Consider the following 20,123-nt stretch of genomic DNA (forward strand, 5'->3'; position numbering starts at 1 on the left):
GTCTCTTTAAGAGGCAGGGCTATCCCTACTGGAGTGGGAATAATTGTAGGACTTTTACCCGGAATCTGTTAGATACATCTATCTGTTCTGTTTGGGATCCCATTTAACTGTCTGTTCTATATGTTTGTAATTTTGAAGGGGGGAAGTTCCATCTGTCCCCAAAGAGAGCCCTCTGGGCCACCTCTTGGCTAAATGGGCTATATTCAACTAGGAGCCCATATCCAAGAAGATAAGTTTTTTATTGTAACACCACATGGCCACAATATTCCATAGACTCCAGAGAGAAAAAGTGACCAAAATGGGGCAATTTCAATTTACCAAAACTAATATATTTGCTTATACAATTAAAAAAAGCCAGCTAAAAAGTTAAACTACTAGTGGGAAGCCTATTTTAATCTTTTGAGATTTTTAAACAAAATTAAAAATACTGTACTACCTCTTTAAGAAAAAATAATTAAATAATTAAACATGCCAACAGCCTAAGCTAAATCTGCTGCTCCCCTCCCCTCTCTTGCTGAGCTTCCCCACTTCAACTCCCCCGAAATTCCTGATCTAAAATTAAACAAGTGAAAATAAATAAACTTTTAAAATAATTTAAAATTAAAATGGCTATTCTGGAGAATCTGTTTCAGATAAGTTCACCTTAAGGGTCACCCTTAAAAAAGAGGATTCAAAACCTCTCACGATAAAATGCAATCTTTAATTAATACACAGAGACTTCTAAAAGACAAAGTTATTTCAAAAACAGCTTCCAAAATCTTTTTGGTAACTTAAAGCTTTAGAGTTTTGCTAAATTAAGTTAATAAAAATTTATTGAGTCTCTGGGTCGTTTCCACATAAGATAAAACATTAAAAATTGGTTACTAAGCATAAATTTGTCTGCCTATGGTCTCTTATCTCAAAAAAAAAACCTAAAAGATGCTTACATTTAATGATAAACATGTTATGTACATGTTAAAAAATTTTCTATAAAAAAGTACACATTTCTAAAAAGTCTATATACAAAAAAAAACAAAAGGTATGTTATCCATAAAAAAGATATAAAAAATAGAAATATTTATATTTATTTTGTTAAAAAAAATAAATTTGTCCTAAAGTACTAAAAAAAAAAAAGACGTAGGACAAATTCTAAATATAAAAAATAAGTGACAAAAGGTTTGTAAAAGTAAAGCCCTGAGGAGTTTTGCACATGATCAAGTTGGCTAAAGTAAGCTGATAAAAAATTAAAATTTGGCTTTCTCTCTTTAAAGGTAATTTTCTTAAACTTTTAGTCTGCTCTTTATATAGAGATTAAAAGGTGTTCTTTTGAGTAAGTCTATGTAAAAGACAAAACACCTATGTTTTGTTAAAATAATTTCCTATGTTCAAAAGGACTAAAGTCTCTCCCTTAAGGTTTTTGTTTTTGTTTTTTGACTGTTTTAACTCTCTGTTTGCCTTTAACTGTTTCTGTTGTCAACTTGATTAAATAAATAACTAGACATTGTTTCCTATTTGACCAAATGTTTTAAAATCTTTTGATATTTTTGATAAACTTCTGCCAAAATTAAAGTTTTTTTAACTTAAAAAAAAAATTACAAAAAGACATATGATTATGATGCCAAAATACAATTGTTACTATATTTCATGTTGATGCTCACAGTTCTTTAATTTCTACAAAACAGAAGTATAACTCTTATGCTGATCAGCTGGTGCAAAGTCATACAACGCACAACCCAGGCTTAGCACAATAGGTCCACAAAAAAAATGGACACTTGGGAAAACAAACTTCATACAGGTGGGCACAACAAAGGGGAATCCTTATCACCCATGATGATATTGCCACTGCAGTAAAACAATGTCAGTTATGCCAACAGTTAAATAAATGGGGAGTTCCACACCCCTACCAAGATCATATCCAAAAGAGATTATTTCCCACTCATACCTGGCAAATAGATTTTATTAGACCATTGCCAAATTCTTATGGATATACTTATGCCTACACTGCTGTTGATACATATTCTGGTTATTTATTGGCTATACCAGCTAAAGTGGCCACCCAACAGAGTGCCATAAAATTATTAAATACAATTAAATTATATTATAAAACACCAAGACAAATTCAGAGTGACAACGGTTCCCACTTTACAGGTAAGTTGATTCAAACCTATACCAAAAAAAATTATATAAAATGGATTTATCATATACCTTATTACCCCCAAGCTGCAGGCCTCATAAAACAAATAAATGGATTGCTTAAGCAACAATTGAGAAAACTTGGTCATGGCTCATTAAAGGGGTGGCACAACCATCTAAGTACTACTCTAAATATGTTAAATAACAGGCCACTAGGCCCTAATGAGACTCCTCTGTCAAGGTTGTTACCAACAAAGATTACAAAAGTGACAGCCGCCACCCATGAGCTTATAACCTTAACCTATTGGCCCCTGACTCAGTCTGCTAAACCGCCTTTTCGTGCCACGGCCGAAGCGGCTGGATTGGATTTATCTACTGTTCATTCTATTCAACTGCCCCCTAAGAAGCAGTCTATAGTCCCTACCGGGATAAAGGTACAATTTCCCAAAAATACCTTTGGTTTGTTAAAAGGACGCTCTGGACTGACAACAAAAGATATTGATGTACTGGGAGGAGTCATTGATCCAGATTACCAGAAAAAAATAAAATTTATATTATATAATGGTAGTGACACAGTACTAACTGTAGAGGCTGGGAAACGAGTGGGACAATTATTGGTGCTTCCCCTCTTGACTCCAAATGTGTCACAAGGACAACCTCCAAATGAATTAACTAAAAGAGGAACACAAGGATTTAGGTCTACAGATGGATAAAAACCTAAAACAAAGATGTGGGTGACACATCCACCCAATATGGCTCCCCGTGCCACAGAAGTAATGGCCCAAGGGCCCACTGCAACACTCATAGTTATGTATCCAGAAAATAAACAGTTATATCATGTTCCTAAAAACTCTGTTTCTTTGTGTGAATAGATATTCCTGCTGTGTTCGCTATGCTGTGCTACACCTCCATGTCTGCTGCAGACCTACACACCAACTAATGCCTCTGTAGGACAACCTTTGACCCTCTACAGTTAGACCAACTGCTCTACACCAGTGGGACCTATAACCTGGACTATGAATGACCGAGAAATTTGGTCTCAAAAACAACAAGCAACTTCACAATATAAGATAATTTCTCTATTACCCTGCCTTCTGCTACCCTCTGTGATGGGGGCTGATCTGGACTTCTGCAAGCTAATTTGTTATGCCTAAGTGTTACCTTATCTAATGTTATCTTTAATGCTGTACATGATTTGCAAAATCAAGTTAATAACATTTCATATTCTAAGGGGTTATTTGATTGGTTACCTTGGGGTTTAGGTCCTTTATTGTAAAATAATTTTATAATTATTATAGTCATTAAATTTTGGATTCTTAGATGTGCCTTATGTACTTGTGTACAAAGTTCATTGTCTGTACATATAGTGTCTTATGGTTAATGGAGACGGCCACAGCCAAATATGTCTTGACATGAGTACAGCCATGTTTGGCCGCTCCATTGACCTACAGCCACCAACACAAAAAGAAATACAAAGCTGCTTTCTGTGTGGTGGGAACTGGCCTTTTCCTGGGAACTGGCCTTTCCCCCACGGAAAGAGTTACAAGTTGCAACATTTCAAGGCTCTTGGAGCGTCATAGCAAGGGATGGACTGGCCATCTGTGCCGGGCTAAGACGATAACCAAAGAAAACAATACACGTACACAACTACTGGGCTGGGACATTAGCCAGGGGGCTCAATGCACGTACGCCACTGATAACCATTTGTACATAAAAACACTAAATGCTTACTCTGCAAACTCTATAATTGCTTACTCTAAAAATTACTGATGGTATAAAAACTGCTGGAAACTGAGACCCGGAGAGAGTTCCACCTGTGGAAGGGACACCTTGCCCAGGACGTGTGATCCTTGCCCAGCCGCGTCGATTGACAGAGCTCTCCCGGCAGTGGGACATAGATGTTATGAGTAACTAATTTAATATAAAGTAATTAATTTAATATAAAGTAATTAATTTGATATAAAGTAATTGATTTAATATGTTCTCTTTTCGGTTAACCTGGTGTTTCTCTTTTTGGTTGATTTGTGTCATTTCTCTTCAGCCGATGTGGGTGTTTTCCCTTTCCAGTCGGGCTGATGTTTTTTTTCCCTCTTGATATTTGACCTATCTAGATCTGTTTGCAGACTGTCGCCTTTACTATCCTCTATATAATAAAATATACCTTCAGTCCATTTGTTTGGAATAAAAAGTGTCTTTTACGTCTCCGATCAAATCCCCAAACCTCTCATAACAGGCTGTTGCTTCATTCAGACCCTGTGAGCCAGGCGGGGAGGAGGTGGGGCAAAGGCAAGTAAAAATGCCACAAAACTTCCTACCATTTGGATGTGGCTTTTTCTTGACTGGGTGTTCCTGTGGTTGCTGTAGACATTTGACTATTTTCCAGAGCTCCTATAAAGTTATTTTAGCCAGTCTCGAGTTGCTTTTTTAATGTATCTGTGGGGGAATGAGAGTTTGGAGTTTCCCAGACTGCCATTTTGCTGACGTCAGAATATATTTTTAAAGTTTTCTTTTACTCTCCGAATTAATAAAATAATAACTGCCAATATATATCAAGAGATTATTGTGTGCCATGTTCTGTTCCAAGCACTTTATGCATCATGATATTTAAGCCTCACAATAATCCTTTGAGAGGGAGGCTCTACTATTCCCCCACCTTACAGATGAAAACAATTAAGTTCAAAAAGCATCCTGCCCACAGGACCACAGCTAGTAAGTGCTGGAGGCAGGGTACCAGCCCAGCAGCTTGCTTCTGAGCCCCCACATTTAACGATCATTTTACACAGGGCAGAGTCGGCCGCCTCAGGTCCCTTTGTTCTGGCCCTTTGGGTCTAGGATGCTTTGCCCAGAGCACAGTGAGCACCCGCAGATGTTTTCTCCCAGATAGCACTGGCTGTCTTTTATGTTTAAGAGGAAGGTCGTCCAGCTACCAGACACTCTGTGAGCACTAGTGGGCCACGTGCTGGTAGGGTTCAGGTGAGCCTCAAGGTGGGGGACCACGGTGGGCAATCTAGCCTTTTAGTCAGGAACCCTCCATTTTGTTATCTTTTTCACCTCTTCCGCAAAGCACCTGTTTCTCCAGGAATACTCCTCTAATCCCCTGCCTGGGGAAACAGACCCAGCCGCTGGCATTTCCGGAGCACGGCAGGAGGTATGCCTGAGGGTCTCACCTCTCCCCATAGAGAATTTTTCTCAATTCCTCTGTTTTCAACTTCCATGGCTCCCCTCTGCTGGGCCTGGTGTCTCCTATTTTGCCAATTTTAAGTCAACAGCTGTCTAATAGAAATATAACACAAGCTGCATTTCAACAAGAGATGATATTATATATATATAATATAGTTTTTTATTTTTTTTGGTGAGGAACATCAGCCCTGAGCTAACATCCGATGCTAATCCTCCTGTTTTTTGCTGAGGAAGATTGGCCCTGGGCTAACATCCATGCCCATCTTCCTCTACTTTATATGGGACACCAGCACAGCATGGCTTGACAAGTAGTGCATTGGTGTGCGCCCAGGATCCGAACCTGCGAACCCCAGGCCGCCAAAGCAGAGTGTGCGCACTTAACTGCTGCACCACCGGGCCAGCCCTGATATTAATTTTAATAATGTAACCCAATATATTCAAAATACTGTCATTTCAACAATCAAAATAAAAAACTATCAGTGAGGTGTTTTACATTTTTTTTTGGTACTAAGTCTTTGATATTCAGTGTGCACTTCACAGTTGTAGTACATCTTAGTTTGAAACAGACACATTTCAAGTGCTCAACAGCCATGTGACTCACGGCTGCCATACTGGACAGTGTAGGTCTAGAAAATAAACCTCATGTCTGCTGGTGGGAGAGTCATCTAGCTACACACAGAGTGAAGAAAGGAGAGGGGTGCTGAAAGAGCACCCCACCAATCCCCATTCCATTCCCACGCCAGATGCCCCCCAGCCTCGGTATGTAGAGCCTCCATGCCTTTCGGGGTGCTGCTTGGCAAACTGGCACATTTCCTGGTGTTCTCTCCCTCAAGCAGGCTCAGGGTTGCAGTTTCTCTGCTCTGCTAAGTCAGTTCTCACTCTCCTTCTACTGGCTTTTCTTTAAAAAGAAAAGCTGTCTAATATCTGAAATATTTCAATGAATATACGTAACACCTATGTAAGAAATAAAGACTATGCTCAAAAATAGTTGTGAGCCCCGCCCCCACCCTACTTACAAACCCAAACATCAGCTGTAGGGTTGAACCTACACATTTGCTTCTCCCAGTCTCACTCCTCTGTCTCCCCATCAGGGAAGAACTAGGAGCCCGAAGTTTGCGTATCATTGTTTTGCCTTTCTTCTTTTAGTTGCCCACAAACAGACATAACTATAAATGAGATGATGGTCAGTCTGGCTCATCTTTATTGTGCCGTATGTACTTTTTGGCAACTTGCCTTTGTCACCTACATTCTGTTTTGAAGATTCATCCATGTTGCTGCAAGCACTTAACATGCATTTGCTATTGTTGGTCCACAATACTCCATCATGTGAACAGAGACATCTGGGTTGTTTCCAAAATGTATATTAGTAAGAACAGTGCTGCACAAATTTCTCTAGTTTCCCCAAATGGAAATCCTGGATCACAGAATACGCGAATGTTCAGCTTTGCCAGTTAATGCCTGTTTTCCAAAATGGGTGTATCAACTTATCCTTCTCTCTAGCAGCAGAGATTTCCAAGCCATCCACATCCTCCTCAACACTTGGTTTTGTCAGACCTCTTCACTTTTGCCAATCTAAGTATCTGTCAAGTGGTAGCTCTCTGTAGTCTTAGAATACTAATGAGGCTGACTATCTTTTTATATGTTTAACCACCATTCTTGTTAATTTTTCTATGACATGTCTGCTTGTCTTTTGTCCATTTGTAGGAGTTCTTTATATGTGCTGGATTATAATCCTTTACAGGCTATAAGTGTTGCAAATATCTCCCCACTCTGGGGCTTGTCTGTTCACATTCTTTATTGGTGCCTTTTGATAAAGGGAACATCTTAACTTTAATCTGGTAAAACTGGTCATTTTTATTTCAGAGTTAACATTTTTTATGACTTAAAAAAAAAAAACCCTTCCCTATCAAGGACATAAAGGTATTCTCTTATATTGTCTTCTAGAAGTTTTTCTTTAACCTGAAACTGATTTTTCTGTATGTTGTGCGTTAGGAATGCAATTTCACTCTTTTGCGACTGTCACAGCACCATGTATTGAAGAGTCTGTCCTTCGCCCAGTAATGTGTAATTCCACCTCTGCCACATAGCAAGTTTCTCAGGTCTGTTTCTGGCAGCTCTTCTGTCACAGTGGCCAATTTGTGTTTCCCTGAGCCAATTATAAAGTAAGCCTGGACACTGGTAGTGAGGCAGCTGCTCAGTCCTTACTCTTCTTCAAAGTGCCCTAACAATATTAAGACTTCATTCTTCCAACCACTTTACAACAGACTTGTCACATTTCCTAAAAAACTCATTGGAGATGCACTGAATCCACAGACCAACATAATAAGAACAGGCAGCTTTACTTACTATATTGAGTCTCCCTAGCCAAGAACATCTCATCTCTATTTATTCAAGTCTTCTTTAATGTCTCTTAATAAAGTTGTAAATTTTTCTCTATTAAAAATTTAACACATCTTTTGTTAATTCCCATTTATATCAAAGATCATTCAGTCAGGAAAACAGAAACTATGCTAGGAATTTCAAACAAAAAGCGGTTAAATACAGGGAATTAGGTGCTTTCAAAAACAACTGAAAAGGCTCGAGTGTGCACAGAAGTAAAGTGGGCCACTTCTACCCATCGATTTCACCTCTGCAGCTGCAGTCCAGAGAGTCAGGAAGCCACTCCTGCCATCTGCACGGGAGGAAACTGCAGGAAACCACTGCCAGGATCACAGCTGCTCTGCAGCCCTGCAAGGGCTGGCCAGTGGGGGATGTGGAAGCCACTGCAAACTCACCTCGGTCCAAGCCCATTCACCCCCACCACTGCTAGAGGAAGAAGGATTCTAGCTCCTTTCCACCTTCCAAATTTCATGGGAGGATCTCATGGGGTGAATGATACCCAGAAGCCTGCCGGCAGGGGGTCTGAGATTACAGCTCCCGTCTCCCCACTCCTGAAGGGCAGGGAACGTACTGATGCCCAGACTACATCCAGCACACCACTCGTTTTCTATCTTCCAAAAAACATGCTGAAATGACTGATCTACTGCTGCATCTTTTCCCATTGCCTTTGTCCCTGTGGTTTTATATCTTTTACATTCTTTTGCTGTAATTTTAACAGGGCAATGAAATAATCTTGTGTGGAAGATTATTTCCAGACAAATAAGTATGGAAAGTCCTGAAGTCCATGTTCAAAAGCAACCTGACTGAGCATGGCTAGGGCTTCCTACAAGTTTACTTCAATTCTCCCCGCAGCAGAGGTGGTTATCGGCTAACGCCTGTCCATACTCCCCTCCCCAATCACAAAGATTTTTCTTCTTTTTTTTTTGGTAGGGAGCAATGTTAATGAGGACTTGACCTAGATCATTATGTTTTTTTTTAAATTAATTTCTTTTAAAATAAACTAGAAATACGACAAAATTTCAGCAGTTATTAATTCAGGGAAATGAGAAACAAGTATTATATTATTCTTTGTATATTTTGATAATGTAAATTTCTCAGAATCCCAACTTTAAGAACAATCAGGAATCAATCTGCTTATCCCATCTGGATCATGGCACGCCACTAAGCCACAGGAGAGAGACAGTACCAGGAGTCAAGGGGAAGCCAGGAGCGAGCCAAGAGGTCCGACAGAGCCTTGGCCTTCTCACTCCTCCTGGGACACACTCAGGCCTCACCAGGCCTCGGTGAGTTTGCACACACTGTCGTCGTCATCATGCCCTCAATGGTCGGGGCCTGGCATGCCATCCACTCAGAAGTCTGGGCTCCTGTAGAATAGACTTTATTTTCCTGTCTGGGGAGAAAATACAGGAACCTGTGTAACTTCAAGTCAACACTTGCGCTGAGTGGACTTGTGGCCCTCTGTGCTGGACCACATGACCCAAAAGAGAAATCAGACCTAGTCCCTGCCTTCAACAAGTCCACAGTGCACGGAGAGATGAACCACAGGAGTGTCTATCATTGTTTTCAGTATCTATAACAGGGCAGTATTACACACAACCTTAAAAGCTAAGCCAAAATGCACTTTGAGAATAGCAAATAAGCCATGCTCCCATTTCAAAGCAAGCCAAATACCATTTGGTCCTTTGTTCAGAAAATCCTCTAGGAGGCTGGATATGAAGTCTCACCCCATCAGGCAGACCAGGGACGCACCCACCCAGTCACAATCACTGGTCCTCTCCAGGCTGACTGAACACGGAGCATCTGCATCCCAAGCACTGGGAAGTTCACACTCTCTGGACGGTGATCCGAGGAACGACCAGGTGGGCTCCGAGACACAGGGCTGTCCTAGAGGCTCCTGACCCAGCTGCCACCTTTCAAGCTCTCATTTGGAAAGGCAAACACCTCAACCAGAGACATGTACCATCTGATGAAGGAAGAACAGGCTCAACAGATGATGAGGAGGGTTTCCTTCTACATGGCCATCTTTGCAGGCAAACACAGTCTGACCAGACCACCTCTGCTTCTTAACTTGGTACCCCCCTCAAAGAACTGTCCCAAGCTCAAATGTCACCTTCTATTTGATGCACTACCTGATCCCCCTGGTTGGAATTAATTGGTTTTTCTTCAGCACCTGGCCTACAGGAATTACAACACTGCTTTCATTTATTGGATGTTGAAAAGGACCCTAGGCCAGGCCCGACTGAGGAGGAGGACAGGTCTCCCGCCCTCAGGGAGCTCACAGTCTAGAAGGAGAGATCAAGCATGGGCACAGGTAATGGTGAGAATTACCAGCGGTTCTAGATACCATCAGAGAGGGAAAGAGCAGGTGCTGGCAGAAGCCAACCTATAGCCAGGGGGCCCGGAGATGCCCTCTTGTCAGAAGACTGTGAGCTGTGCCAAGCCTTGAAGGACAGGCAGGATCTGTCCACGCAGAGAGAAAACAAGGGGATTCCAGGAAAAGAGAAAGGCATCAACAAAGCATGTGGCCAGGAAATTGTTAACAGGGTGGGCACAGGAAACAGGCCAGCTGAGCCACTGAAGGGGAAATAGCGACAAATCAGATTGGCAAAGTAGAACTAAGCCAGATTATGAAGAAATTTGAATGCCAGACCGAGAGCTTAGGTCTGCGATTATCAAGCTGGAATAAGATACACCTTCCTCTTAGGGACTTTATCAGAACCAGCCGGGTCTTAAACAAATTAGTGTGTGTATATGTGTGTTTGTCTCACACATATACACACACGCACACACGCAAGATGTTACACCTTCCACCCTAACCCGTGGAGAACCAAGGATGTAATTAACACCATTACTCACGGGGTGTGTTAACACTCCTTGAGGGTGCTGGGGGAGAAACCAGGTGGAGAATCAACAACTTAAGACTTTCTCCGACATCTGTGTACGTCTTGAGGAACCTACACATCGCCAGCTGAAAACCTCTGAGTGAAAGATTACTAGTGACTGAGTGAGCAGGACCGGTCAGCACAGCCAAGGCCAGTCTAAATGACCCTCGCCAGGATTCCAGCCAAGTCTCAACAGGCACCTACCTCTAGAGCCAGGCAAGGGTGAGGTAAGAGGTGCCAGGGCACCACGCTTCAGGGGCGCTGCTCTTGGGGCATGCAGTGCCTCCCAAAATGTGGCGTCCTGGGCACCTCCCTTGCCTCCTCACAGCACTGACCCTGCCATCTTGCAGGTTCTGGGATCTGCCTGTGTTGGGCATCTAGTTTTGAAAAAGAGAGAGAGAGAAAGAGAGAGAGAGGAGAGGGGGTCAGCTCAGAATAACCTTCCAGCGCGTGGATGCAACCCAGGTTACCAGTTGACACCATCTCCTCCCTCACAGGAAGCACAATCACGCAGCTACGATGGAGAGGCGGGGGCCACGTGCGTCCACCTGCCCAACACACTCACCTGGACAGTCGGCTTCGTCGCTCTCATCCTCACAAGTCACCCAGCCGTCACACTGCCAGGGGAGGGGGATGCACTGGATGGCGCCACTGCGACAGGCAAACTGCCCAGGGTTGCACCGCAGCTCTGTGGAACCAAAGGGCAAGAGGCCATTGAGGAAGTGGCAGTAGCAGCAGGGACCTGGAGCAGCCAGGCCTGCCACTGCCTGGCCCTGCCACCACCCGGTCCCTGTGAGCGTGGGCCAGACACCAGGCAGTCTGCCCATCGCCTGCCTTCTTGGGGACCTGCACCCGCGTCCCAAGGAAGAGCCAAGAGCTATGCCCACAACGCCATAAGCCCCCAGAGCAGTGCACCCTCCAAGACACTGATCTTTACGCGCCACCTCAAACACACACGCTGCGTTTCTGCTCTGAGTCGGGCTCTGCGCTGGACTGCAGAGGAGACAGAAACAAGAGGGCACATCTCTCACCTCGTGAGGGATTCTGGGTCAATAGGGAGGACATACACATGGATCCACACACATTCAGGTTTCTGACAGAGCAAATGCAGGTTACCCCCACAGGAGCACTCAAACAGCACGCCAAACACAACAGGAAGGAAGGAGAGACTGTCTCCACCTGAAGGGTTCTGGAACACTTTTTTTTTTTTTTTAATTTTTTTTAAACTTTATTTATTTATTTTCCCCCCCAAATCCCCAGTAGATAGTTGTATGTCATAGCTGCACATCCTTCTAGTTGCTGTATGTGGGACTCGGCCTCAGCATGGCTGGAGAAGCGGTGCATCGGTGCGCACCCAGGGTTCCAAACCTGGGCTGCCAGCAGCGGAGTGCGTGCACTTAACCGCTAAGCCACAGGGCCGGCCCTGGAATGCTTCTTAAAGAAGGTGGGATGTGAACACGGTTCCCACGGTGGGTCGATGCTTTCAGAAGATACATATAATATAATAGGAAGGGAAGAGCTTTCCAGAAAAAAGCAGGGCTTAAGGAAATATCACGGGCTGGAGAGCATGCCAAGTAGATTGTATGAGCTGACAGATGGGGAATCACTGGAGATAAGTTCAGAAATATAACAAGGGTCAGATTGTGGAGGCTTTGAGGGTAAGATAATTCTGATCTTTATTTGGTATGTTGTAGGGAGCCAGAGGTTATTTAGCCAGTAAGTAACATGATAAGATCTGTGTTTTAAGAAAGTCTGTGTGTATAACCGGCAATGGTTTCTGAAAGTAATTATAACAGCGGGACCAGGCAAAAATATTAAATAACTCAGCAAAGTAAGGGCTTGAACTGAGGCAGGAGGTGGCAAATTACAGCCCATGGGCCAAATCCTGACCATCCCAGCAAAGTTTTAAATAAAGTTTTATTGAAACACAGCCAAAATTACGTATGGTTTATGGCTGCTTTAGAACCACAACAGCAGAGTTGAATAGTTGCAAAAGATACCATATGACCTACAGGGCTGAAAATATTTAGTCTCTGGCCCTTTAGGAAAGGACTGCAGACTCCAGAACTGAGGTGGCCACTGATAAACGGGCAAACCTTGGAAACAAAGGAAAATGCTGAAGTGTGATGGAGGGAGTCCTGCACACCTACCCACTGACGCAGGAAGAAGAGACAAAAGAGCTTACTCAGACGACAACGTGCTGCTGCACGTGCTCCCTCAGCCACCTCCCGGATCTCCCAGAATCATTCCACTGACATCCAGGAAGAAAAGGAACTTGCCTGCACCTGAGTCCTGTTCCATCACTGCCCTGAGTAATCAGAGCAAGCATCATTCTAATTTATCAAGGAAGATGAACCCACCAAATCAGGTAGGAAGTAGACGCTACGCCTGAGCCCTCCCCAACCACCACCTGGGACAGACACCTGGGGCATCATGAGCCCACGTGTGGGCAGTGTGCCATCAGCGTCAGTGCATGCAGGAGAGGGCTTCTTCAGAATGCTCTGAGCAGGGTCAGACATCCGTCTGCAAGTCCTCCAGTCCCAGGTGGGAAAGGGAGGAAGGGGAGAAGTGGAGGGAGGGATTGTTAATTCACTGTTCCTGCCCCTCCACCACCTGCCACACTGCAGTAAATCAATTCAATCTAACCACAGAAAAGCCTTTACAAAATTGATAACATTGATGAAATATTCACAGTGCTGTCTATTTTATAAAGGCTTACAGCCAAGATGGAGTTATAGGGATGGATTTAACTGCCCACCCGAAACAACTGGAAAAAAAAAACGAAATATAGAAAAACACCAGTTCTCCAGACACTGGACATGAGGCAAGGAAGAACAGAGACCCCAGAGAGTCAAGAAACATGCAAAGTGAGCCTTACTGCCTGAAGGACATTTCCAGGCTGCAGAGCAGGGAGAGGGACGCCAGCAGGGCGGAAGACTCTTGGAGTCAAGTGCATGCAGCTGAAAGTGGGGGAAACCAAGGCAGATAGAGCTCACAGGACGGAGCTCTGAAGAGTCCGGGAGGAGAGAGAGCTGCACAAAGACAAGACCCCGGAGACCTACAGAGGGACCCCTTTGGGCTCCGGGCAGAGTGTTGACCAGCATGTGGTGTGAGGAAACCACCTCGGGCCAGGGAAAGAACTGCCCTAAAGGTTGGGAGGGAACAACAACAAAGTCCAGCAGGGTCACAAGCAGCACCTGTTCTCAGGGGTCAGACTGGAAAAACTCATCATTCATGGGGTGCTGCATCAAGTACTCAGAAGAGTCTTGCTTCATTAGTGGGGAAAAATTAACCAAAGTTAAACGCTGCTCCAGTCCTGCCTGACAGAGATTAAAAGCAAGAGCCAGAAGGATCAAATTGTTAGAACAAAGCTCAGGAATATTTAGGGGAATGCAAAACCATGCAGCACCCAAAAACTCAAAAATCACAGTCCGGCGTTCAATAAAAAAATTACCAGACATGCAGAGAAGCAGGAAATTACAACCAAAATAAGGATAAAAAAATAAGTCAATCAAAATTGACCCAGAAATGGCACAAATGATAAAACAGACAAAGGCATTAAAAGTCGTTCGAACTGTACTGCAAATGTTCAAGAAGCTAGAGGAAAAATTCAACATGTTAAGTAGAGAAATAGAAGATATAAAAAAGAAACATACCTACCACCTAGAGATGAAAACTACAACGCTTGACATGAAAAATACACTGCACAGGATTAACAGATCCAGTTTTATAGAAGAAAAGATTAGTGACTTGAAGACAACAATAGAAAGTCTCTAAACTAAAACACAGAAAGAAGCAAAAGCAGAAAAAATGAACTGTGAGCTGTGGGAAAAATTCAAGTACCCTAACATACATGGACTTCGAGAGGCAAACTGACAAAACATTTGAAGAAACAATGGCAGAAAAACTTCTCAATTTGATGAAAACTATATATAAACCCACAGATCCAAGTAGCTCAATGAACCCCAAACATAAGAAATATAAAGAAAACTACTCCAAGGCACATCATAATTAAACTGCTAAAAACCAATGATCAAGAGAAAATCTTAAAAGCAGCCAGAGAAAAAAGACATATTGTGCACAGAAAAAACAAAGATGACAGCAGATTTCTCATTAGAAATGATACAAGCTGGGAGACAGTGGAGCAACACTGTTAAGTCCTAAAAGGAGAAATAAAAGCTGTCAATCTAGAATTATTTAAAGCAAAAACATGTATACCACATTGTGGGGTTTATAACATATGCAGAAGTAAAATTTTGACAACAATAGCAGACAAGCTGGGAAGAGAGACGCAGAAGTACACCATTTTAAGGTTCTTATACGTAAAGGCGTCTGTCACATGAAGGTAAACTGTGATAGGTTAAGCATGAATACCACTAAACAAAGACAAGCGCTACAGCAAAAAAGCCAACAAAGACGACAAAACGGAATAAAATATACTCAATCCAAAAGAAGGCAGAAAGAAAGGGAAAAGGAAACAAACAACAGATGGTACAAAAAGAAAACAAATGACAAAATGGTAGATTGTAATTAAATCTGCCTAATCAATGAACATATGGGGTGACCTAAACACCCAATTAAAAGGCAGAATTTGTCACATAGGTAAAAAAGCAAGACCCAACTATATACTGCCTTAAAAAACCTCACTTTATATTAGGACACAAACAGGTGAAAATAAAAGAATGAAAGAAGATATACCACGCTCACACTGATCAAAAGAAAGCTTGAGTGGCTATACTAATATCACACAAAGCAGACTTCAGAACAAATACTATCACCAGGAACGTAGAATGTCATTTAATAATGATAAAGGACATAACAATCCTAAATGTTTATGCATCTACAGCAGAGCTTCAAAATATGAGGGAAAAACTGCTATAACTGCTAATAGACAAATTCACAATTACAGGAGAGATTTCAATCCCCTCTCAATTACTGACAGAACAAGCAGACAGAAAATCAGCAAGGATACAGACAACCTGAACAATACAATCAACTATCTGGACCTAACTGACATTTACGGAACTCTCTACCCAAAACCAGCAGAATACAGATTCTTTTCATATGCATACAGAGTATTTACCATAATAGATAATACCATGGGCCATAAAACAAACCTCAATAGATTTATAACGATTCAGATCATACAGAGTATGTTGTTTGACCACAACTGAATTAAATTAAAACAACAGCAGAAAGATATCTGGAAAATCCCCCAACTATATGGAAACAACCGATACACTTAATTACCTATAGGTCAAAGAAGAAATGAAAAGGGAAATTTGAAAGCATTTTAAATTAATGAAAATTTGTGGAATGCAACTAAAGCAGTTCTTAGAGGCAAATTTATTGCATTTAACTTCAATACCAGCAAAGAAGTAAGGTCTCAAACCAACGACCTCAGCTTCCACCTTAAGAAATGAGAAAAGAAGACCAAACAAAACCCAAAGTAAGCAGCAGAAAATAATAAAGAACAGACTGGAAACTGATGAAACAGACAAATGGAGAAAATAACTTTTAAAAAAAGGCTGGGTTTTTTTTTTTTTTGAGAAGATCAAAGACATTAATAAACCGTAGCCAGACTAATCAGGACAAAAATAAAGAACACAAACTATCACTATCAGAAGAGGGGTGTCATCATTATAGATTCCAGAGATATTAAAAAGGATAATAAGGGGGTGGTAAGAATAAGGGAATAGTGAATCACTTAATATCAATAAGTTTAACAACTTAGATGAAATGGGCAAATTCCTAGAAAGGCACAAACTACCAAAACTCACTCAGAAAGAAATCAATAACCAGAAGAGCCCTATAGCTATAAAAGAAATGAAATTTTATTTAAAACCTTCACACAAAGAAAACTCCAGGCCCAGATGGCTTCACTGGAAAATTCTACCAAATATTTAAGCAAGAAATAATACCAATTCTTCCAGAAATTCAAATATTAAAAAAATTACCATAACAATAGCATCAAAAGCATAGGAAATACTCAGGAATAAATCAAATGGCAGATGTCCAAGTCCTATACACTGCAAATTACAGAGTACTGCTAAGAGAAAGTCTTTAAAGACCTACACCTATGGGGAGATATGAAGTGTTCATGGATCAGTAGACTCAATATTGTTAAGAGACCAATTCTACCCAAATTGACCTATAGATTCAATGCAATCCCAATCAATATTCCGGCAGGCATTTTTGTAGAAATTGACAAACTGACTCTAAAATTCATACGGAAATGCAAAGGAGGTAGACTACCCAGACAACTCTGAAAAGGAAGAACTAAGTTGAGGACTTACACTGCCTGACTTCAAGCCTCACTATATAAAGGTATGGTAATCGAGACAGTGCGGTATAAGCATCAAGATCAATGGAACCAGAACAGACAATCCAGAAATAGGCCCACACATATGTGGGCAGCTGATTTACAACAAAGACGGAAAGGCAGCTCCCTGGAGAAACAACAGCCTTTTCAACAAATGGTACTGGGACAACAAGATATCCATTTTTTAAAAAAGAAGAACTCTGATCCATTCCTTGTACCAAAAATTAACTGAAAATAGATCATAGACCTAAATGTAAAACCTAAAACTATAAAACTTCTAGAAGAAAACATAGGAGAAAATCTTTGTGATCTTGAATTAGGCAAAGATTTCGTAGGTACATATACCAGAAGCATGATCCATAAAAGAAAAAGTTGATAAATTGGACTTCATCAAAATTGAGAACTTCTCTTCTTCAAAAGACACTGTTAAGAGAATGAAAAGAGAAGTCACATACTTACTAGGAGAAAACATTTGCAAATCACATTTATGATAAAGGACCTGGATCCAGAATAAATAAAGAACTCTCAAATTTCAATAATAATAAAACAACCCAATTTTAAAAATGGGCAAAAGATTTTAATGGACAGTTAACCAAAGAAAATATACAGATAGCAAATAAGCACATAAAAAGATGTTCATCATCATTAGTCGTTAAGGAAATGCAAAATAAAACCATAATGAAATAACATTACATACTTACTAGAATAACTAAAATTAAAAAGAATGACCATACCAAGTGTTGGCAAGTATATCAAGTAATTAGAACTCTCCTACCTTGCTAGTGGGAATGTAAAATGGTACAACTACTCTGGAAAACAATTTGATGGTTTCTAAAAAGCTGATTATATACCTACCATATGACCCAGTGATTCCATTCCTAGGTATCTACCTAAGAGAAATGAAAGTACACATCTATACAAAAACTTGTTCATAGTCATTTTATTTGTAATAGCCAAAAGCTGGAAAAAAACCAATGTCCAAAACAAATAAACATATAAACAAACTGCAGTATACCCATACCATGGAATACTACTCAGCAATAAAAAGAAATGAACCATTAATACATGCAGCAACATGTAAAGAAAAGAAACAAAACAAAAGAAGCGGCCAGCTGCAGGCTGTAGTTTGCCAAACCCTGTTCCAAAGTCTAAGTGTAGGGATAAACCTTTACCCTCCACCCCACACCCAACACCCAGCACAGGGAGGCACTCACTGAACGTCTGAGGAACTGACCTACTCAAAGATCTTCCTCTATTCTCGAAGTCGATGATAAAGTGTCAACAGTCTCTGATATGCCCTGAAAGGCTCTCTCCCTTCCTGATTCACCTGTAGTGCACGGGTTGTTCTGAAAGCAACCCAACATGTGAGTCACTGGTTAACACATGTGAATTACCCGTTCGCAAAATATTTACTGAGCACCACTTTGTGCCAGGCAACTCTCCAGGTGACTGGGCCAGAGTGTTCAACAAAGCAGGGAGACCCAGGACTCGGCAGAGCTTGCCTCGTGTAACGGGGACTGACACACAATCAGCTGCTTAGTACATTGGCCCAAGATTCGGATGAGTCTAATGGGCACTACTCTAGCTATAAATTAACATGCTCTCTCCTCTCTTCCTCCAGATCCTCTCACGTCCCTTTGTAAAGCATCCAGCACAATTTCTGCCACAAACAAAATTGCTCAAAAACAGTCGCCTCTCTTCCCACTACTAGCTTTTGCCCAGGCCCTGCCCCAGGCCTTCTCTTGTGACGACTGTCTCCTAGCTGTAAAATGGGAGGGACACGCAGACTCTTCCTAGCCAACGGACTGTTGGTGCTTTCTGAAATAATCCACACCCTCATCATGTAAGTGTAAGGCCACAAACCAAAATAAGAAACTCTATCACACTAGCAGTTCTCAAATTTTTTCATCCCAAGACCCCTTTATACTTTTAAAATTTCTGAGGACCTCAAAGATCTTTTGTTTATGTGGGTTATATTTGTCAACATTTACTGTGTTAGAAATGAAAACTGAGAAATTTTTACACACAGACTTTTCAGGCACACGCTCAAAAGGTTAAATACCGAGTTACCACATGACCTAGCAATTCCACGTCTAGGTATACGTCCAAAAGAATTGAAAGCAGGGACTCAAACACACACCAGTACACTGACGTTCACAGCAACATTACTCACCACAGCCAAGAGGCAGAAACAACCCAACCGTCCATCAACAGGTGAATGGATAAACAAAATGAGGTATACGCATACAATGGAATATTACCGGGGCGTAAAAAGAAAAGAAATTCTGCCACATGCTACAATGTGGACGAACCTTGGGGACATTACGCTAAGTGAAATAAGCCAATCACAAGAAAACAAATGCTGTAGGATTCCACTTATATGAGGTACCTAGAGTCATCAAATTCACAGAGACAGAAAACAGAACAGAGGTCACCAGGGGCTGGGAAGAGGGGGAATGGGAAGTTAGTGTTTAATGGTTTCAGAGTTTCAGTTTGGGAAGATGAAAAAGTTCTGGAAATGGATAGTGGTGATGGTTGCACAACACTGTCAATGTATTTAATGCCACTGAAGTGGACACTTAAAAATGATTAAAGTGGTAAATTTTACGTTATTTGTATTTTACCACAATTTTTAAAAATCCTTTAAAAAGAGAGAGAGAGAGAATCTCAAGCACTCACCCCATTAGCCATCAATCACATGTCAAGTAGTCTTGGGAGATGCCACTGTGCACTTGTGAGACAATGAGAGAGAGGCAAAGGACACCTTGGTGTTCTTATGACAATAGTGTTGACCTCGCGGAGCACCAGAGACCCCCCCCCCCAGCCACACTTGGGAGACCTACTACTTTAAAGCATGCAGTGTTTAGGAATTGGAGGACTTGTGCCCCTGTAGAAATGCAGAAGTCTCTGCAATACAGATTCTTTCTCTAGATGTGATTTCTTCTTTGTCAGCAAGCCTTGGCCTCATTTTAAATTATGTAAACCGAGCTGTCTCAAATTACCGTGTGAAATTTAGTATGCTGCCTAAATTGTTTAGAATTGACTTCTGAACAACAGCCTACAAAGAAATGGATGGAAGATAGCATACAGCAGAAGCACACGTGTCCACAGCCACATTGCTCAGGAAATCAAAAATTTCCAGCCAAGAAATACAGCAGAGAATTCTAGTCCATCTCCTCCCACTGGCCCACAGCCCACATGGACAGTATCCACCAGAGTGGACTGAGAGCCTCAGAAGCAGCCCCCAC

The 20,123-nt window shown here is 41.6% G+C and overlaps 1 protein-coding gene across 5 annotated transcripts in view; it reads right to left on the bottom strand.

The window, feature by feature from the left end:
* Window positions 1-20,123, bottom strand: part of DGCR2 (DiGeorge syndrome critical region gene 2) — a 95,423-nt gene that overhangs the window by 47,901 nt on the left and 27,399 nt on the right. For 3 of the 5 annotated variants that reach the window (XM_058532133.1, XM_058532132.1, XM_058532130.1), the window contains exon 2: window positions 11,119-11,241. The exons of the other annotated variants lie outside the window; for them this stretch is intronic. In XM_058532133.1, coding sequence (XP_058388116.1) covers window positions 11,119-11,241 — 123 coding nt within the window. The remainder of the gene's footprint in view (window positions 1-11,118; window positions 11,242-20,123) is intronic. 5 annotated transcript variants of the gene reach the window in all.

Source organism: Diceros bicornis, chromosome 35 (assembly GCF_020826845.1).
Source record: "Diceros bicornis minor isolate mBicDic1 chromosome 35, mDicBic1.mat.cur, whole genome shotgun sequence".
Lineage (NCBI taxonomy): Eukaryota > Metazoa > Chordata > Mammalia > Perissodactyla > Rhinocerotidae > Diceros > Diceros bicornis.